We start from the raw sequence: 22,449 nt of genomic DNA, 5'->3' as shown, positions 1-22,449 counted from the left end.
TTAATTGAGAAATTGCCTTTTTTTATTTATAATTGATATTTATTGTTATTATTTTAATATTTAAAAATAAACTGTGAATATAATTTGATGCCGATAAAACAGTTTCCTAATGTAATTGAATTCTAATGTCATTCGTTCTTTAGGGAGGTGTCGCAGTTTATTCTCGAAAAATCTAAAACATCTCGTGATAAAATCGTCGAATTTACAAAGAACCGGCTAAAAGACGAAATGACGGCCCCAACAGCAGCAGGTGATGTTGGAAGATCGCAAATTACCGCTTATAAGGATAAAACCAAACCGGCCGATGTCCGGCTGAGCAACATAAATGCCGCTAAAGGTTAATTTCCTTATTATTAATTAATTAATTCGTAACAACCCCTAAAAAGTGTTTTATTAAACAATTTATGGCATTAATAATCACCTACAATTGATAAATCAGGTTTATTTATCGAGAATTCGTTGTAATTTGAGGTTATATTTTCAGCTGTTAGTGATGCTATCCGCACGAGTTTGGGCCCCAGGGGTATGGATAAAATGGTAAGTTATGTTTAATTTAACAAACATGTGTTAATTATTGTTTCTTTTATAGATCCAATCTGGAAATGGGGAAGTTACCATCACAAATGATGGAGCTACTATTTTGAAGCAGATGAATGTCATTCATCCAGCAGCTAAAATGGTAATTTAATAATATTTGAGGTGTTATAATAATATTTGAGGTATCTTTAATATATTTTTAGTTAGTTGAATTATCAAGGGCACAAGATATTGAAGCTGGTGATGGAACAACAACCGTTGTTGTAATGGCTGGGGCTTTATTACAAGCAGCAGAGAAATTATTATATCGTGGAATCCATCCAACAGCTATTTCTGAGTCTTTCCAAAGAGCTGCTTCACATGCTGTTGAGGTTATTATAATTAAATCATGTTTGTTAACAAAATTATTAATTTTACTTATCTTATACAGATCTTAACTAATATTTCAACACCAGTCCAATTAGATAATCGTGAACAACTCATTCGTAGTGCTTCAACTTCTTTAAATTCAAAAGTAGTCTCACAATATTCGAGCCAATTAGCACCATTGGCTGTTGATGCTGTTTTAAAAATTGTTGAACCAGGTAAATATTAAAAAAAAAGTATGGCACATAAATGCGTTTATTAAAATGCATTATTATAGAGCTCATTTGCAATTGATTAAGCCAAATATGCCTTATACAAAGTTGAATAGTTTACGAGTTATTTAAATTTTTTGGTGTTTGTACATTTTCATTTTGAATTTAGAATTTAATAATAGTTTCTTTGGCATCATATTGACTTTTCTGGATAGACTACAGTTTAATACACATTTTAAGTAATAAGATTCTTTAAAAATACAGGGGAAAAAGTGTTTTGTACAAATTATGAATGAGATATTAAGCAGGGGTAAATTTCTTTCCAATTAGTTAATTTTAGCGAATAGAAACTAAAAACGTTAATTGATTAATAGCTATCAATCATTGACTAAACATATAATTTATAGGGTAACAATTGGAGTGACTACAATTTTTGTAGCTGGCAAAAGTTAGCTAAAAGGTTATTAATAACGTTTATTGAAAAAAAAAACATACAAATTAATAATAATAATACTTTATTAACGAAACTGCAGCAAAATAATAAAACAAAAATCAAAATACGAGGGGCGACACACGTTCTACAGGTCGTCAAAGTTATTATTGAAAAATTTCTCCACACTATAGAAGGTTTTCTCTGTCAAATAATTCCTAATTTTGCGTTTAAACAGATTCGTCTCTAACCCAACGACACAATCTGGCAAGACATTATAAAATGTTGTGCCTAGGTAAGTGAAAATAGTTTAAAGCTAATTTTGAGCTCACCCTTGTATTATAGTTATGACCAAAACTAATCGTTTTGTATTGGGTGATGTTATTTTTAATGTAAAGAAGGCAGTGGAGGATGTAGAGGCAAGGAATTGTTAACATTCAAAGTTTCATAAATTTTGCTCTACAGCAATCCCAAGTTTACCATCACTCTGACGCATTTTGACTGGGCTTCAAAAACTCGATCAATATAAGCAGAATGACGCCAAGGTAATAAGGCGTAGGTGGCATGACTAAAGAAATAACTACAATATGTGCCTATCAGTATATCGAAAGGGACCAAGTCTGTGAATTGCAAACATGGCGATATTCCAGATATTTATAAGAGAAAAATTTAAGGTTTGCGTTTTGGCTTTGTTCATGCTGAGTCTATTTTTTTGAAACCAGCAACCAACATTTTGTTTTTAAAACCAGCAATTTTATGTATCAGATTAACATCAACAAAAACAAGTAACCAAAGGAACGCATTGTCTAATTCTGTCTAAAAAGAACTCATACTTTCAAGTCAAAAAACTACACCTCTATTCCTAATACATGCACGAGTTTTTTTCCTGATTTTCGATCTTGTTATCTTACTTGTAATTAACGTTTTGAAAACATATGCTTCGTTTTGGATTTTTTCTATTAATTCATCTTTAGAGTTGAGTTGTGTAGCCCCACACATAAAAATCAAGAGGCGTCAAATCAGGACTCCTTGCATGCCATGGAATTGGTCAACCTCTCCCAAACCAACGATTAGGAAACATTTCATTTAATGAATTTCGAACATTTTGGGATCAATCTGTTTTCTAAAGGTACATAAAATAAAACTGGATAGAAATGGATGTAGCAGCTACGAGTATCTTCGCCCCCAACATAAGAGAGTGATTCCACTTCACTCTAACTTAGATGGTAATGTGCATCACCATCTAAACAATAGATCGTTGATGACATGAATACTGATAGTTCCATTCTGCCAAATACATTACATCACAAACTATACTTTGCAAGAAATCCGGAGGCTTTCACTCACTAGAACTAACATTAGGATCTAGAACTAGAAATATTCGGGTTTAGCCGCACGTTTGTCAAGACGGCTGAACTCGAATGATTATATTTCTAGGTCTTGTATTGGTTCTAGTGACAGTGGTAGTGCAATACTAGAACTAACACTAGACCCAAAACTAGAAACATTCGGATTTGGCCGCATGTCTCTCAAGACGGCTAAACCCGAATGATTCTAGTTCTAGGTATTGTGTTAGTTCTAGTGATAGTGCTAGTGCAAAACTAGAACTAATACTAGATCGAAAACTAGAAACATTCGGATTTAGCCCCACGTCTCTCAAGACTGCTAAACCTGAATGATTCTAGTTCTAGGTATTGTGTTATTTCTAGTGATAGTACTAGTGTAAAACTAGAACTAACACTAGAACTAGAAACATTCGGATTTAGCCCCACGTCTCTCAAGACGGCTGAACCCGAATTATTCTAGGTCTAGTTTTAGTTCAATAAAAATATGGAACATGTGGTGATATCTTATGTTAACTAGCGCTACCTACCACTGTCACTAGAACTAACATTAAACCTACAACCAAAAACATTCAGATATGTTGCATTTTATTGTTGTAAAGTTGGCAAAATTAACAGGGAGTTTTGTTTTATCATGTTTTGAAATAGATATGTCACACTGACGTTTGAGCTTTCATTATTCAAAACGAAAAGGTGCATAAAAAATAAAATATGATGTAGGTAAAAGTAAAAACTTTTTGAGAAATACTAAAATGTTTAATTCAATTCAAGCAAACATGTTTCGAAACTAATGTTTCATCTTCAGTACCTAAATTTAAGAAACAAATTAACAAATGCTAACTGGAACGTATTAATCGGTGAAAATAATACAGAATGTATTTCTGAAGATTAAATTTTATTAAAAAAAAATTAAATGGAACGTATTAATAACGGTAAGGAGAAATCGGAATTTGAAAAGGTGAACTTACTTAGAATATTATACAAAATAATGGAAAAATATTTTGTTAGTAGGTGAGGTTTAGGAATGGATTTAAATTTCTTTCAACTTAATTTACATATAAAAAAAATTTTAACAAAATCAAAAATTCAATATTTTAGTTAAATCTTGGAAGGTAACATATGATAAGGGTGTGGCGTGAAAAACGTTTATATTAGAGAAATATGGAGAATTTCATCCCATTTATGCATAAAAAATGTTGTGGGGTGTTTATTTGTCATTTATTTACCTAGAAAAGGTGTTTTGTGCTATTTAATTACGTTTTTACAATAAATATGTACTTCGTTAAAATCGTATTTATCTAAAAATGTATAAAAGTATTTTAACCTCAACTATTGAGTTACTGATAATTTTACTAAAAATCAGGAACACAACATAAATTTTATAAGGGTCCTAGATAATACCAACAGAAATCCCTAAAAAATTTACATTGACAAGTATTATAGAAAAAAAAACGAACTATAAGTAGGTACGCCCCAAGGTTTATATATTATAGGTTGTCTAAGTTCCTATGCTGCAATACTTTGATTTTAGTTCGTGGGCGAGGGGCAAGAGCAGGAGTGTTTCTCTTATATATAAACCTTGGGTACGCCCTGGTTTCTATGGAATTATTACCCCACGACCGTCTTTCAAAAAATCGATAATCTAAATTAAATTAAGCGGACTAGTAACGTTTTCACGTTCGAAAATTGTTTAATTTTTGCAATAATTAATGTAAAAGTTTAAAATTCCTCACCCCCGACTCCAGATGACGTTTTAAGTAAGAAGAAAGAAATCACAGACGTTACGCTCGCTCCCCTTTTTTCTAATGCATAAGATTTGTAGCATTGTCTCTCTCCAGGAATTTTATTGATTTTTATACGCTCAAATCTGAGTGACGTACTTTGGAGTTCGTGCACTGTAGTTTCAAACATTATTATTTTTTTTTTGAAAAACAGCCTCAGAATCAAAAATTAAAAAATATAGGGTCAATCAATTTTAAAATACTTAACGGCCCTATTACCTGTATACTGAAAATGTACAAAAACCAAAAGATTTAAATAACTCCTAAACTATAGATCTTTCTATGAGGCATATTTGGATTAATCAATTGCAAATGAGCTCTATAATAATGCATTTCAATAAATACGTTTATATACCAGCCATCCTGTATAACAATAAAAAAATTACAATAATATTTGTGTTTAGGTCATGAATCTGTAGTGAATCTCACTGATATAAAAGTACTTAAACAGTTAGGTGGAACTGTTGAAGATACAGAGTTAGTTGAGGGTATTGTTTTCCCACAAAGAGCGGCAAATATAAACGGCCCCAAACGTATTGAAAAAGCAAAAATAGGTCTAATTCAATTTTGTATTTCCCCACCAAAAACTGATATGGATCATAACGTGATTGTTTCTGATTATGCTGCAATGGATCGTGTTTTACGCGAAGAAAGGCAGTACATTCTAAACATTGTTAAACAAATTAAAAAAGCTGGATGTAATGTCTTATTGGTAAATATTTCAAATATCCTCCCATAAAATAATTAATTTATAATAATTTTTAGATTCAAAAATCGATTTTAAGAGATGCAGTGTCCGATCTTGCATTACATTTCCTTGATAAAATAAAAGTGATGGTTGTTAAAGACGTTGAGCGCGAAGATATTGAATTTGTTTGTAAATCGTTAAATTGTCGCCCGATTGCATCTCTAGATCACTTCACCGCGGAAAATCTCTCCAACGCTGAATTAGTTGAAGAAGTAGGATTCAGTGGAAATCGAATGGTGAAAATAACCGGGGCCCAAAACGCAGGAAAAACCATCACCCTTCTAGTCCGTGGTTCAAATAAATTAGTTTTAGAAGAAGCCGAACGCTCCATTCACGATGCGCTTTGTGTAATTCGTTGTTTAGTTAGGAAGAAGGCGGTTATCGCGGGAGGTGGAGCTCCGGAAATCGAATTGGCTTTAAAATTGGCCGCCCAAGCTGATAAATGCGAAGGTTTAGACGCGATTTGCATGCGAGCTTATGCGAATTCTTTAGAGGTGGTTCCCTTTACTCTGGCTGAAAACGCCGGGTTAAATCCAATCCAAACCGTAACAGAATTGCGAAATAGACATGCTAAAAATGAAATTTCCGCGGGAATTAATGTGCGTAAAGGAACCATTTCGGATATTTTGGAAGAAAATGTTGTTCAACCTTTATTAGTTTCAGTGAGTGCTATTACTTTAGCTACTGAAACAGTTCGTTCCATCTTGAAGATTGATGATATCGTTAATACCATGTCTTAAATAACACTTTTTTGAAAATTATTTATAACATTTACGTTTTTAGATTCATTTTGCTTATTATCACACTTACAGAATATTAATTTGAGTATTTTGCAAATAAAATCAAATTAACATCATTTATGCGTTATTATTCATTTAGTTTAACCCTTTTATGCCCGAATTAATTTTTTTTAGGTTTTTTGGTGCAGTTTTTATCTTTTGTAACTTACTCCAAGCATTATTTTTAAGAAAATATTATTTTTTCTCAATTAAATCAACATAAACTTTAACAATAAATGTATTGGAATTATTTATTGTCTATTATCTTGTTATATACAGTGATACAATAAAGTCTACATACACCCCAGAAAATAATAATATCTTAGCTCCTGTAAGGTAATTCAATGAATTTTTTAAATGAAGGATATTAGAGTCTATATTATTTTAATATAAAGTCGAAACAGTTCGACTTCTGCTACGAAGTGAAGGCTACAGCAATAGATTTAGTCGCACGTTTCTCAAGACGGCTAAACCCGAATTATTCTAGGTCTTGTGTTTGTTCTAGTGGTAGTGCTAGTGTAAAACTAGAACTAACACTAGAAACATACTTTTTTTGTGGTTGTGGCATTTTCTTCTTTATCAGCTGCATTTTCTCTCGTCGGTTTTTCAACACTACACTTGTAATTTGCAACGAATCTTGTATTTCAAAAATTTTGAATTAAGCATTTGCATCAATTCTCTTAGTTTTGCAAATTTGTCGCCCGGAGGAATGTTATCTTTTTATCATTTCGAATCTATTTCTTCTCATAGAATTCACTAGTGCCATAATGCATTCGGTTCCTAGCTCCCACTACATTCTACATCTAGGAACAACACAATGGACAGATTGAAAAACACTTTATTTCTTCATTGGAAACTGGGAAATTAAGTTCGCCTTTTTGCTATGCATTCGTCGTCATTCCTGCCAAAAATGATATAATACTATCATCAAGATAAAGCTCAAAGGATTCCACCGGAGCAGAAAGAATGTGAAAGGTGCTGATTGCATCAGTTTCTCAAAATTCGGAAACCCAGAAATAAAATCGGATTTTTGACAGTTTCTTTTTTTCGGCAACTTCTTTTATATTTCTGACAAAGGTTCGTTGTCACTATTTAACTCTTCGTCAATGTCGCTATCACCAATAGTGAAAGTACGATTTTTTTTCTATATTATGCATAGTACAATTGTATAACACCTAGTAAATACATACTAATTAGTTACTTATTTTTAACACCAAATTAAACTAGATAATGTTTTGATGTATGATAATTTAATGTTTTGATAATGTAATAATGAATCGACTAGGGCACTAGGTCACTAAATCGAACGGCTTCACCCTCTGAAGGCAACGCAGGACATTCTCTTTGTCGAGAAGCTGGATGGCCTCGATGTTGGGATGATAGTGCATTCTCTTCTCATGTTTAGATGCGAATGATGCAACTTTCAAGTCACGATTTCTTTGGCTTTAGTGCATTCGCTGGTCCAGTGTTCACCAGCACATTAACATTACACATTTGGTGTGGCTCCAACCTTGACACCTTCTGCACTGGGGCATTTGTTTTGGCATTCTGTACTCTTCGATTTTGACACACATTCCTATTTGAAATTATTAAAAATCTTTATGGACCCGTTTAGCCCATATTGGAACTTTAAGGAAAGTGTTTTTTTTTTGTACTCTCACTAATCCACATGTTTCTGCCTACAAAATCACGTTGCAACTAACAGCAAAGCGTGGAGGGGAGAAAAACGAGGTGTTCCATTATTAGAACTTTGAGCATAAACGGGTTAAAAGGCTTTATTAAGTATAATTTTTTCATCTAAACATTTATTTAATTAATAAATGCATAACACGTATATTTCATTTTTTTGTACTTACAATATCAATAAAAAGTAGAAAGAGAGAATGAGAATAAAAACGGAAAACAGAGGAGAGGCACTAAAAAACAAAGTATAAATGCTCACAATCAATTGAATCAAAGACTATGCGGTAAGAAATGCTTTTTAAAATTCTTAAAAGTTAATAATCACCAAGTTTTTTATAACAGTAATGATAAAAAGCAAATATTTGTATAAAATTCTAATAAATACATATTATTATTATCATCGTGTATCTTGTAGATTTTAAAGACAAAAAAAAATATATAAAAATTAAAAAAATCCATACTAGAATATTAAAAGAGAAATTCACAATGGCCACAAAACTAACAATAAAATTTAATAGTAGTCTATTTGTATTCTTTTAATTTTTTTAAAGCTAAACATATTACACTTAAAGAAAATTAAACAAAAAAAAAACACCTAACCTTATTCTCATATAGAAAAAATACATTCCATATTTCATTTTAATTTGTAAAAAAATACTCATCACAAAAATACTTTTACTTTCAATGTAACAAATTGATTTAACGAAAACTTTATATTTAAATTCATTTCTTTCGTTTAAGAAAATTTATTCCGTTCCTTTTCCAAATTAGTTTTTGTCATTTTAAACGCTTCGGTTCGGAAAAAATCCACCTTTTTATAAATCGTATCATCGCTAGTTGCGCTACAAATACTACCGCCAGGTACCGTAGGCGCAGGACCCCCCAATGCGTCCAAATCCAAATCTAAATACTCCAATTTGAAATAATCCTTCATTTTGGCTTTGTTTGGAAAGATACGAAACACCTAAAACAATTCGATAAAAACAAATTTGATCTAAATGGGATTCGTCGTATCACCTCTTCATTATCACATGAAACATCACTGAAAGATCGACGTTCTGTTGGTGGAGTTGGACTTGGGGCAGCGCGAATTTTACGATTAGTACCTTTATTTGGAATTAAATTTGTGTATAATCCTGGATCGGGACTCTAAATTAAAAAAGATAAATTAACAACCTTAAATTTTAATATTTTATGTGATAACAAATTACTTACGGGTATACTTAGGAGTGGTTTTAAGTGTCTATCCACATTAGGAGCTAAACGAGGCGAAGACGGTTCAGGATTTGAAGTTATTGATCTTGTATCGGATAATTTTCGTTTTGGTTTTAACCCACGATTTACAACAGGTGGCGGAGATAAGACCTAAAAAGTTTAAAACTTTTACATTGAATTAAAGGAAAGTACAAGCCATAGTAGACATTTTAAGAAAAGTTAATCAGTTAAATAGAGGTTTTGAAAAATATGCTGATTTATTATATATTTATTATATAATTTGTTATCTCGGTTAATTTTTGTTGATGATAATGTTAAATTCGTAATCTACATTAAAAACCCTTTAATTTGATACCAAATACGACATATTTACATGAAAAATTAAAAAAGTTAGGTTAAAATCAACAATAACCGCCATCTTGAATTGTTTTATTACTATAATTTGTTATCTCGGTTAATTTTTGAGATAACCCCATCGAGTTTGGACTCGTTTTAAAGCATTTTTGATTTATTTTACGATTTTGAATAAATTAATTCTTTTTGAAAAATTAAAAAAGTTAGGTTAAAATCAACAATAACCGCCATCTTGAATTTTTTTATTACCAAAATTTGTTGTTTTGGTTAATTTTTGAGATAACCCCATCGACTTTGGACTCATTTTAAAGCATTTTTGATCTACTTTACGATTTTGAATGATTTACCTCTTTTTGAAAATGTTTATAATAAAAAAGAGACCAAAACATGAAGAATGAACACACCACAAAACATGAGAAAGAAATACTGACCGACATGAACGCTTATAAAACTAGATCAGGTCGTATTGTAAAACATAAATACCAATACATGTATTCATAAATTAGTTTAATAATTTAAGAAGTATTTAGATGTAAGCATTGCAAAAAAAAGGGAAGTTGTAATGTATTATTAAGTTGACCACTGGATGGCGTTACAATACCGCTTATGACATTGTAGAACCCAGTTAAAAAAGAACGTAGCAACTGAAAGCACGTGTTTTATTGACTTTTAAATGAAATTAAAGTAAATTACAAGCATAACAAAAAAATGATTAATCTAGGCTTTAAAAACAATCCATAAAATGTATAAGGAATGTTGATTCATTTTAAAGGAACGCATAAAAACAAGTTTAAATAATGTAGCAAGGTCAACGTAATGAATCACTATAAGAACAACGAAAATCGTTTAGAAACCACAAAGCTTTTAAATGAAATAAATTTTTTGTAATTCGCGATGGTAATGAAAGCTATTACAGTACTCAACCAGGTGCTGTAATAAGACTCTTTACAACAGCCAATGCTGTAATGAGATTTTAGTAACATTTTATGGGACCAGTTTAAGTTGATGACATTGGGTCATTAATTTTTCTAGTTGTCAATGTGACAATTTTGACACAATGACGAGGACATTAAACTCTGAGCAATTTCTCTTATTTTGGGAGGTGTACATGAAATTTTTTTCAGCTGAATACATTTTGTGTTTTGACAAATTCTAATTGTCAATTCAAATTTCTATTTTCAAGTGTTACCAACTGCTACATACCTATTTCCCTACATTGTCAAAATTTATTCTTGTTAAAAAAAAGGATTACAAAAAATACGTTTCGTAAGACTTAAAACCACTCTTTTTTCTACTTGAATTCGTGCATTTCAAGCGTGTCTTATGAAACCTTTTTTTTTAATACACTATTAAACTTGCCTGTTCTGTTAAATTGGGACTAGGTAGGTTTGAATACATGGCTGAGGAACACTGTGAAGATGGTGATGGTGGAATATCACTTGCTGCATCAGTATCTGAATGAAAATCCTAAAATAAAAAGTTTGTATTATCAAAATTTTTTATTGTTTAATTTTACCTGTGAAATTGTATTGGGGTTAGGTTTTGTTATAACATCAAACCTAAAAATTTTTCCATCTCCACATATACCGGGAGCGGCGTTATTATAACAATGTCTTCTATTCAATGAAGAAGCTTCTTCACCCCCAAAACGATGCGATCTTGGAAAATCGTACGTTTCATCATTAATCGGATAGTGTTTAACTTCTTCATTAACATTACTTATTTTACTTTGTCCTGATATGTTTAAGTAACTACTGCCTTGATTGATATGTGCAGGTTTTGGGGGTCTTGGTGGAACCACCTCAATTTTACTTGAATCCATAGAAAGCCGACCGACTCTTTGTGCGAGGAATGCGTCCATATCGGCCGAACTATCAGAATATTTCGGCGTTCTTGGTCCCTTATCACCAATTACCGTACTTTCCGACCAAGTATCATCCGTAAAAACACTATCAGAATCAAAATCGGAACCTTTCGCGCCATCATCAGGCGGTTTACTTAATTTAGGTAGTAAAGATCGCGGAATTTCGTAATTTATCGGAGGTGCAACGAAGTTGTGGTACTCATGACCTTCATAGATTTGATTTGATAAACTATTTACGTGGATTGGATCACAGGTCGTTCGTAACATTTCTTTAGTTAAGTTCTAAAATATTTTTAAATTTAATTGACAAAACGAAACGATTTAATTAAACTTACGCTTAAATCTTTTGTACAAAACACGGGCGATTTTCCTGTGATGCATTCTGATATTGGAATATAAGGACTTGTGCTAACTGGGGATATCGGCGGGGTTTCCAACGTATTTCTAAGTTCTAATTGAACCATGTTTTGATGGTCGTGATGGTCTGTTGCGTTTGTTAAAGGTTCATCTATTACACTATGGGCTTCAACTATATAAAAATTAAAAAGAAAATTTAAAATATTTTAAACTTAAAAATTATACAAATGTCAATTTTGACAGTTAGATTAGATCAATTGAATATTAGGTCAAAATGACAAATGTTTTGTTATAAATTTATTTATTCTAATTCAACCATATTTTGATGGTCTGTTGTGTTTATTAAAGGTTTTCTATTACATAATATATATATATAAAAGTATATAAAAGAAAATTTAATAAAATAATTATTTTAGGTTAAAAATAATTTAATGTCAATTTTGACAGGTAGATTAGATCAATTGAATATTGTCTAAATATTTTGTTATAAATAAATTTAATTTATTATTAAAATCACGTTGTTTACTTACCTCCATCATCTCCATTAGTAGGTTTAAGTCCACAAACATCGCAAACATATCTAGTCCAATTCTGAAGTTCAGTTTCCGTTTCAGCAGCTAAATAATAAATTCTCTTCTCAGTTTTGATAGCGAAAATATGTTGCATATCGCATATTCGTCGATCGTCCAATTTAAACCCAACATCGACCTGTTCGCAATGACTTAAATCAATGAATCCCTTTAATTTCCTATAATTCTTATCGGAGTAATAAGTTAAAATGTATTGTTGTGGAAATTCCCCAGGTGATAAAGTAAACCATCGTTTTCTCCATCTCTGTAACAATAACGTGAATCATAAGAATGTTAGAGGAAGAAAAATAAAGTCATTGTTATCAAATCATATGACTGTGTTTGAAAAATTAAAGTAATTTTACACTCACTGCTCTCCATATGCGTTTTGAAGGTGGAGATTTAACCAGCCAACCTTCGCAAATGATGTCTCTGGACATGTTTCGCGAAGAACGCATCGATTCTATTCAATCCACCATAGTTTACGAGTGGAAAACTGTTCGTTAAAAAAATTAAATCGCCACTACTAATAACGTCGTACGGAATGTTCGTACTTCGATCGTAGACGATGACTAATCCGCTGGATCATTTTCCACCACCTCTCCACCGTTTTTACACACTTCTAAATAACTTTATACGAACGCAAACAAATCCAACAAACCAACTAAATAACGGAGGAACAAACGTGAAGTTAGACACCGTTCTTGGTAATAATTTTGAAAGTTACCATTTTGTGTACAGAAGAAGGAAATCTATAAATAGATTGTAAACGATTGCATTCCTCAAGAATTACAAGATCAAGGAAGTAAAAACCGATTGTGTTATCTTTAATTTATCATTAAGAAATAAGATGTGAGGTTAGAATCTTATAAAAAGAGTTTTGTTGAATTGTTTATATTATTTAAACAAAAATGTTTTGTTATATAAATTAGAATGATTTGAAAGTTTATAAATAAAGGACACGCCCGGTTTATTATCTAATAAAATGTGATAAAATATAACTGAGTAAACAAATGGAAATGTTGATAACAATGAAGTTATCTTTAAATGTGATTTGCGGTTTTATATTTATCACATTTATACAAGTAATATAATTTATTTTATCTAAGTCGTGATTAATAATTATTTATAACTAATATTTTCTTTTTATTACCAAAATTTCAATGTAAATTCTATTAAAACGATTTTTGATTTAAAAATTAGATTGTGGCGCCATCTATATGTGTGTATGTAGTTTAATGTGGGGTAAATTCCTTCACAACACTTAGGCCCCCTTTGTACATCCCCACAATTTACAATTCATTCAGTGATCAGAAAACCAACCCAAGGTTTTAATGAATGTTAATATAGAACTGAAGGGTATGTTCTTAATGTCTAAAATTTGGGGCCATGGCACGCCAAAAACGGTTTCCTTCAAGATACGAAACTTTGTATAACGTACGATATGGTAATTACATGGGCGATGGAGACAGTAAGATACTCTCTATGTCATCTTTCTGTTATGTCCCCCCTAAATGTCCGTTATATGGGCATAATAAAACTGTTTCTTTTTACCAGATACAGCAATATGCCTTTGTTCTTGACCTTTAAAAAACTAGTCATTATGTTTCACTATTCCCAATATTTCTGGATATTGAGTTCTTGGATACGGCTGGATTTTGTAATTTCTTGAAAACCTCATCACTTCTTTTGCTGCTAACTTAGCTTTGATAACCGTAATTTCTATAGATTCTGTTCTGACTTTGCAATCTGTGTTTATTTCGCATCTGTTCTTATTTACCAGATTATATGTTATACATCTGGCACTGCTAAAGGTACCGGGTGGAAATGAAGTACCAAAAAGATCTACTGCTTCTAAAAAACTAAATACTGCTTTCTGAAGACTAGATACTGCTCTGGAAGATTAAATACTGCTTTCTGAAGACTAGATACTGCCGACAGGTCTAAATACAGCATCTGGAACACTAAATACTGCTTTCTAAAGACTAAAATTGCTTTGTGGAGACTAAATACTGCTTTCTGAAGACTAGATACTGCTGACAGGTCTAAGTACTGCAAAAGAAAGATAAGATATTGTTGGAGAAAACATACATAACGTTGGCAGAAGACTAGATACTGCTTCTAGAAGACTAAATACTGCTTTCTGAAGACTAGATACTTCCAACAGGTCTAAATACAGCGTCTGGAACACTAAATACTGCTTTCTAAAGACTAAAATTGCTTTGTGGAGACTAAATACTGCTTTCTGATGACTAGATACTGCTGACAGGTCTAAGTACTGCAAAAGAAAGATAAGATATTGTTGGAGAAAACATACATAACGTTGGCAGAAGACTAGATACTGCTTCTAGAAGACTAAATACTGCTTTCTGAAGACTAGATACTTCCAACAGGTCTAAATACAGCGTCTGGAACACTAAATACTGCTTTCTAAAGACTAAAATTGCTTTGTGGAGACTAAATACTGCTTTCTGATGACTAGATACTGCTGACAGGTCTAAGTACTGCAAAAGAAAGATAAGATATTGTTGGAGAAAACATACATAACGTTGGCAGAAGACTAGATACTGCTTCTACAAGACTAAATACTGCTTTCTGAAGACTAGATACTTCCAACTGGTCTAAATACAGCGTCTGGAACACTAAATACTGCTTTCTGAAGACTAGTTACTGCTGACAGGCCTAAATACTGCAAAAAAAAGATAAGATATAGTTGGAGAAAACATTAAAAAGGCGCCAGCGCCCCCTTTTAGGCAGCGCCCTGGTGCAGTGCACCCCTTGCACTCCCGGTAGCGCCGCCTCTGTTTAGCAGATTCTCTTTAATTTTTCCTACATTTACCATTACATATTCTCTTACCTCCATCTATTCCGCTCAGAATCTGTATTATGCCTTTATTACCCTTTAATAAATCCTGCATCAGTTTTTCGACTTCCAAACTTTATAACATCCTGAAACTCATTTCTTCTTTCTTTATCTGCCATGGTTTTATTTTGCTGCAATTTCTATTAATTTTGTTCCTTTTCAGTAGATTCTGCATTTCGCACATGTTGTTCTTTGGTAAGGCAATGAAATCACGGCCACTTCCCTGATTAAAATATCTAGGGGCAGCACGTTCAGTATAATCTCCATCGCGATCATGGCGCCTGTAATTACCATTGCCAGGCGTTGAATTTGATGCAGCAATGTAGCCTTATATGCATGTTTTAGTGCTGAGCATCAAGCTATGGTTTTGTGGGCTACCATGGGTCTTATCACAGCGTGGCACCATCTAATAGATAAAAAAATAAAATTTTTAATTTCTTACTGATAAATTATTTTAGGTTTATTTAAATGGAATAAAAATACAAAAAAAACTACATTAGTTGTATTCTTTATTTAAGAAATCAGTCTTTTGCGTCAGTTTTTCGCCGCCAGCCGGCAAACTTGTATCACACGGACGAATCACAAAACATGCACGAGTCACAAAACTACAACAAAGTTTTTTTCCTCTCTTTCGCTCTTCTTTCACGATGTATACCAAAAAAAAGCATTGTAAAAAAAAGGATAACATAAAATTGTTAAAGAAAGTGTGTGTCACATCGAAGACTAGAAAATTTTTTACAGTCACGACTTTTAACCGCCGACAAGCGTATTAAAATCTCTTTGTAACAAACAATTATTAATCTTTTCAATTAATCAATAAACGAAAAACGTATCCATTAAAGTACAACCTGCCAGCGGTAATAAACATTAATAAAAAATAATAATTATAAGAAACACTTAGGCCTCGCGTCAATTAATAATATTATAAATAATTGTATCTCGTCATCAATATTGTTTCTTATATACACAATTCTAACTTTAAAAAAGAAAAGTTGAATAATACGTTGAAATAAAAAAAAAATTATTTACTAAGGACCCAAAGCGTGTTCCATCATTTGTAAACACAACGATTCCAGGCTACTCTCAATTTCCACGTTTTTCAATAACTGTTTATTACTCTTCGTTTGTTGTTCGTTTTCAGACGTTTCTTGAAACCTCACATGAAGATGACTCGAATTCGTATTATTACTTCTACTGCGACAATCGCCATTTATTCCATGAAGAACAGTTTGCAATGGTAAATATTGCACGAAATTATTTACAGTTAAATTACCAACCGAGTGTCTATGTCCTCCAATTGGTTTTTGCATATTTGGATACGACGAACTTTTTTGACTGTACGTACTTTGGGACGATTGTAATAAAGTTACGGTTGCATTTTGCGAAGAACAATGGTGGTTTCTAAAAAAATGAGAACCATTTTAAAATTTATATTTAAAAATGTTAAGATTTTTTACTTGTAATTGTTACTATGTCTGTTGTAGTTTGCGAGATGATTTATCTTCGATATTTGATCCTTCCACATGCTCATCCGTCTTTTCTGTTCATCTGTAAAGACATCTGAGTTTTCTACCCGTTCGCTTAAAGAGGTGAATAAATGGAAACATTCTTCAGATGATTGACGTCTCATCAGCAATTGAGTACATACTAAAAGAAAATTAGAATAAAAAAATTTCTGACTTATTATAATTAAAGACCGGATTTATATGCTTTTGCATGTAACTTGATATTATGTATTCTTATCGCATATAAATTTAGTTATGCATATAGTTCGATATAATCGCATGTTTTGTCCATATTTCAACATAACAGCATTAATGATATGAATCCTGCAAATATAGCTTCCGTGAAGTATCCTCCCATTACATTCAAATTATAAAAATATTCTTACCAACAAACGTCAAAATTTTACTATGACTTACATATGACTTAAATAAAATTTTAATTTTACAATTCCAAAAATCAACAACTTTATTGTTTCAAGTATTTTTTTGTTTGACCACATAATATTGTCCATACTTCCGGAATATTACTGTATATTTCGACCAATTTTAAACACATACAGGGTGTTTTTGTGATATGCAACCGCAAAGTTTAAACATTTTTAAACATTTTCTTAAATATTTTTAATATGGTTTGTCTTAGAAAGATAAAGTTTGGCAAACAATGCAATGTTATCATGAGAAATCGTTTAAGATGAAAGAAATTTTTTTATTATGTCGTAAACCTTTAAAATTTCCAACTGATTTTAAAAGCCTATTTCATTTTAAAATTATTTTTACTCTTAGAAATTTTTGATTAGACGCATCGTTTTAGAGTTATTCACAAGAAGATAAAAATGTCTTAACTTTGAAAGCCCATATCTTAGCCATTTATGGGATTAGACCAAAAATTTTTACACGAATCATCATTTTAATTCTAGTGCTTATGCCACGACTTACAAGAACACCTATATAAAAAATAGTGATGGAACGGATAGTGATTTTGCGAAAAGCTGGATACTGGATATTCGGCATATCTATCCGGCCATTATGGTTATAACTTGTGGTGCATTTCTGAAGTTATACCCTACATTGCCACATTATTGCGATATTTGAATAAAAATGAAATTAATAAGAAAGCTGATAAGATATGTCAACTTATTTGGATCCAAGATACAAAATGAACTTTTTTGATGTTGATTTAACTTACGAAGCAACTCTAAAAAGAGGATACTTTAATTAATAATTGGTGATATTTCCACAAGCATCCTTCAAGAAATGAATTTTATAGTGAATTTTGAAAATTATCGATGAAAATTGCAACATCGAAAATTTTATCAAAACTTTAAATATTGTTTTCTCAAAAATTAAAAGTTATTTTTCTAAACGGGTTGGTTCATTGGAGAGAGGACACTTTTATTAACACTTTGGGAAATTTTCATACTCATATTCCAAGAACTGGATTTTATACGAATTTTTAAAACTTAATCGGCGAAAATTGCAAAATTCGAAAAAATTGTCGATTATTTCAAAAATTTTTTTCTCAAGAACTAAAAGTGATTTTTCAAAACGGCTTGTTGCATTAAAAAGAGGATACTTTAATTAATAATTGGTGATATTTCCAAAAGGATCCTTCAAGAAATTAATTTTATACCGAATTTTGAAAATTACCGATAAAAATTGCAACATCGAAAATTTTATCAAAACTTCAAATATTGTTTTCTCAAAAACTAAAAGCTATTTTTCAAAACGTGTTGGTTCAATAGAAAGAGGACACTTTTATTAACACTTTGGGAAATTTTCATGGTCATATTCCAAGAAATGGAATTTATACGAATTTTTAAAACATAATCGGCGGAAATTGTAAAATTCGAAAAAATTGTCGATTATTTCAAAAATTTATTTCTCAAGAACTAAACGTGATTTTTCAAAACGGCTTTTTGTATTAAAAAGGGGATACTTTAATTAATAATTGGTGATATTTCCACAAAGATCCTTCAAGAAATGAATTTTATAGTGAATTTTGAAAATTATCGATGAAAATTGCAACATCGAAAATTTTATCAAACCTTCAAATATTGTTTTCTCAAAAACTAAAAGTTATTTTTCAAAACGGGTTGGTTCATTGGAAAGAGGACACTCTTATTAACACTTTGGGAAATTTTCATACCTATATTCCAAGAAATGGATTTTACACGAATTTTTAAAGCTTAATGGGCGAAAATTGCAAAATTCGAAAAAATTGTCGATCATTTCGTAAATTTATTTCTCAAAAACTAAAAGCGATTTTTCAAAACGGCTTTCTGCATTCAAAAGAGGATACTTTAATTAATAATTGGTGATATTTCCACAAGAATCCTTCAAGAAATGAATTTTATAGCGAATTTTTAAAGTTATCGATGAAAATTGCAATATCGAAAATTTTATCAAAACTTCAAATATTGTTTTCTCAAAAACTAAAAGATATTTTTCAAAACGGGTTTGTTCATTGGAAAGAGGACACTTTTATTAACACTTTGGGAAATTTTCATATTCATATTCCAAGAACGGGATTTTATACGAATTTTTAAAACTTAAACGGCGAAAATTGTAAAATTCGAAAAAATGGTCGATTATTTCAAAAATTTATTTCTCAAGAACTAAAAGTGATTTTTGAAAACGGCTTGTTGCATTAAAAAGAGGATACTTTAATTAATAATTAGTGATATTTCCACAAGGATCCTTCAAGAAATAAATTTTATTGCGAATTTTGAAAATTATCGATGAAAATTGCAATATCGAAAATTTTATCAAAATTTCAAATATTATTTTCTCAAAAACTAAAAGTTATTTTTCAAAGCGGGTTGGGTCATTGGAAAGAGGACACTCTTATTAACACTTTGGGAAATTTTCATACTCATATTCCAAGTAATGGATTTTATACGAATTTTTAAAGCTTAATCGGCGAAAATTGCAAATTTCGATCATTTCAAAGATTTATTTCTCAAGAATTGAAAGTGATTTTTCAAAACGATTTTTTGCATTAAAAAGAGGATACTTTAATTAATAATCGAAAGTGATAACAGCAACAGCTAAAAGAGATACTAATTCCTGCGAATGGTGGAGTACTAAGTAATAGGTTTTTAATGTAGTTTGGTAACTATCAGGTATCTGGCCGGATTTTTGTAGCATATAAATCCGGGTCTTAATTATAATAATAAAAACTACTCATAAGTTTACTTTACCTTTTCCAAAAACTTTGACAACTAATGAAGATAAATCTTCCCCCATAGTCACTTGTAGGGGTGTTTGTAAAACTCCTTTAAGTTTTTTCAAAGCATTCAACAAGTCCCCACCGTTCATAACTTCAGTTTCAAGTTCGCATAACATGTTTTGTCTCTCCCTCAACTTTCCAATACTCAATAATAATTTATGTCGAGCCCCTTTTGTAATTCCAATACTCTGTAATGTCTCCTCTGTTAAATTCAACATTTGTTCGTAATTTAAATTATTAAAAACCCAACTGTATTTATGCAATCGAAGCGATTTTAACCAAGAAACTATACTTTTCATATCACTCGAATTATTTAGCGTTTGTAAATCTTGAAGACGAGTTTCCGAACTGCTTGATTGTAATTGATTTATGTTTATGGGTAAAAGAGTTTTATCGTTAGATAATGAAAAACTTCTTGGTTTTGATGCTAATTGTAGTAAGCTTTCTTGGGATGACCAAATATCAGGCCCAGGAACCAAACTTTCATGAGAACCCGGTGTTAAACTGTTCGATCTTCGATTTAACCGCTCCGAATTAACATTTAACGTATTCGAATCTGGATTAGGACTAACAGATTCGTCACTTGATTCAGCCACAGGTGAATGTACAAAAGTATCTGGAGAAACACGATTTAAAACGTGTCTTAATAGCTGCCTAAACGATTTTTTATCATCCTTATTAAACGCCGGATGTACGAAAACGTACGACATTATTTCAACACATTCGTTGTAGATTTTATAAGGGGGTGTTATAAATTCTGTTAGAACTTGTTTGATTATATTTAAATAACAATCAGCGGCTTCTTTGTTTCCTGGTTTAAGTAAAGGGAGGTGAGTTAAAATTGCGGAAAGTGCTACTTGACGTCTTTCAACGGAAAGGCTAGATATGAAAAGGGGGTCGTTTGCGTTGTGTTCCATTACTTGAGCTTCGGGGGTACTTGCGGCACAAATACATTGTTCAAGAGCGTGTTGAAGAAATTTTGCGTTCGCAAAAGGTAATCCAACCATTAAGTAGTAAAGGGCGACCGTTTTTTCGCAACTATCCCATCTGTGGAAACGCACTCGGATGTCATTGAGTTGTTCGCAGAATTCTGAATAATCACGCATTGAGCAATCCATTTTTTCCATTTTCCTTTTGTTGTTATAAAAAAAAGAAATAAAATTATTATAACCTCAAATTGTAAAAAGCAAAGACATTAAACGCTTTATTGCAGTGATTAACGTAATTTTTTCTTTCTCTTTTATCGTTATCCACATTTCTTAAGACATTTTAACAAAAAAAAGTACTCAACCCAGCTGAACGTATACCTGTTTTTTTATTTATATGCAGGAAATGTTATTCCATAATCAGTTGAAGCAGGAGATTGATAACCACGAAAGACGATCGAACGTCGGTTATATTACCGTGGAGTCCCGAAAAACATTCCCCGACAAATTACACACAACAGAAAGACATACACACCCAATAAGACTCAAGTTAATCTAAATTGATGTTACTAAACTCATAAATCACGATGGCCAACCGTGTCTGACACTATTTTCGTTACGTAGGCAACCCAAATTACACGAAATAATTTGGGCAAATCAAAAAGATAATTACGTTTTTTAATTAATTTTAACTCAAAAATAATAAAACAAATAGAAAATGTATTAATATATTCATTTAAGAATCTAAATTATAAGAAAAACTTAAATTAATATTTGTAATTGGGTCTTGCGCAACCCGGTTAACACATCAATCGAATTTAATCGATTTTTAAATTTATAACAAATAATTTAGTTTATAATAAATTGTTTATTGTAATTTATTCGATTTATAAATAAATTTTTATTTTATATCGTTAGATTGGTATTACCCATAATTTTTGACAAATTCAAAAATTGAACTGTCAAGTTATAAAGTGTCAAAACGAACTTTTAACCTACAGAGTAAACATACTGTATAAGGTTATCCAACTCCATATGAAGGCTGTTGTTATGAACGTATTCCCCCGCAAATGCCTTTCTGTTACGTCATTGGAAGAATTAAGAAGCAATATACAAAAATATAAAAAAAAAAAATTAAATTAAAAAAATATTAAAATATTAACGGTTATAATTTTATTATTGTTTGGTTATCCAACTTGACTCAGTTACCATGGTGATTAAGATCCAAATATTGCAGGTGCTTGTCAAAATTAAAATTGAATTTAAGTTTTTTTAAGGGAAAAGTCTTATTTAATTGGCTTAAAAGGCTGTATTTAACTCAAAATTTGTTTATCTAGGGTATTATAAACAAGGTAAGTGAATTAAATCAAAAAGAGACATTTTTAATTTTTTTCTCTTAATTAGAATCGATTTAAATTAACTACAATTAACGAATTTGTTATGAATGCGAGATAATCGTAAAGAATTCGAATTGTTTTAAAATTAATAAAAATTAAGTTAGAATTGATAAAAAAACCGGAATAAAATTTTATTATTTTAAGGTTAACCAACTTGACTCGGTCACCATGGTGATTATGATACAAATATTACAGTTGCTTGTCAAAATTGATGTTGAATTTAAGTTTTTTTAATGAAAAATACATAAATTAATTGGATTTAAAGGTTGTATTTAATTCAAAATGGGTAAA

At 31.1% G+C, this 22,449-nt stretch overlaps 3 protein-coding genes across 3 annotated transcripts; 1 reads left to right on the top strand and 2 right to left on the bottom strand.

Annotated features, from left to right (window-relative positions):
- Positions 1 to 114: 114 nt before the first annotated feature.
- Positions 115 to 6,273, top strand: LOC111427574 (chaperonin containing TCP1 subunit 4). Its single transcript, XM_023062787.2, has 7 exons — positions 115 to 337; positions 485 to 537; positions 590 to 679; positions 741 to 908; positions 968 to 1,121; positions 5,074 to 5,381; positions 5,435 to 6,273. Exons 1-7 carry the CDS (start codon positions 229 to 231, stop codon positions 6,155 to 6,157), a joined length of 1,605 nt encoding a protein of 534 aa, XP_022918555.2. The 5' UTR covers positions 115 to 228; the 3' UTR covers positions 6,158 to 6,273.
- A 1,682-nt stretch (positions 6,274 to 7,955) lies between these two features.
- On the bottom strand, positions 7,956 to 13,016 carry LOC111427662 (daughter of sevenless). The gene is made up of 8 exons (XM_023062890.2): positions 12,610 to 13,016; positions 12,200 to 12,503; positions 11,648 to 11,841; positions 10,965 to 11,594; positions 10,808 to 10,915; positions 9,095 to 9,244; positions 8,897 to 9,028; positions 7,956 to 8,843 (listed from the first exon to the last, which is right to left on the bottom strand). The coding sequence occupies exons 1-8, from the start codon at positions 12,694 to 12,696 to the stop codon at positions 8,616 to 8,618; spliced, it is 1,833 nt and encodes a 610-aa protein (XP_022918658.1). The 5' UTR covers positions 12,697 to 13,016; the 3' UTR covers positions 7,956 to 8,615.
- Positions 13,017 to 15,593: 2,577 nt separating this feature from the next.
- Positions 15,594 to 21,349, bottom strand: LOC111427801 (sterile alpha motif domain containing protein 4 smaug). Its single transcript, XM_023063111.2, has 4 exons — positions 21,143 to 21,349; positions 19,807 to 20,966; positions 16,559 to 16,748; positions 15,594 to 16,502 (listed from the first exon to the last, which is right to left on the bottom strand). The coding sequence occupies exons 2-4, from the start codon at positions 20,960 to 20,962 to the stop codon at positions 16,130 to 16,132; spliced, it is 1,719 nt and encodes a 572-aa protein (XP_022918879.2). The 5' UTR covers positions 20,963 to 20,966; positions 21,143 to 21,349; the 3' UTR covers positions 15,594 to 16,129.
- Positions 21,350 to 22,449: the final 1,100 nt, after the last annotated feature.

The sequence above is a fragment of the Onthophagus taurus genome, chromosome 11, assembly GCF_036711975.1.
Source record: "Onthophagus taurus isolate NC chromosome 11, IU_Otau_3.0, whole genome shotgun sequence".
Classification (NCBI taxonomy): Eukaryota; Metazoa; Arthropoda; class Insecta; order Coleoptera; family Scarabaeidae; genus Onthophagus; species Onthophagus taurus.
Note: the sequence above shows the minus strand (reverse complement) of the source record. Positions and strands in the feature narration are given on the sequence as shown.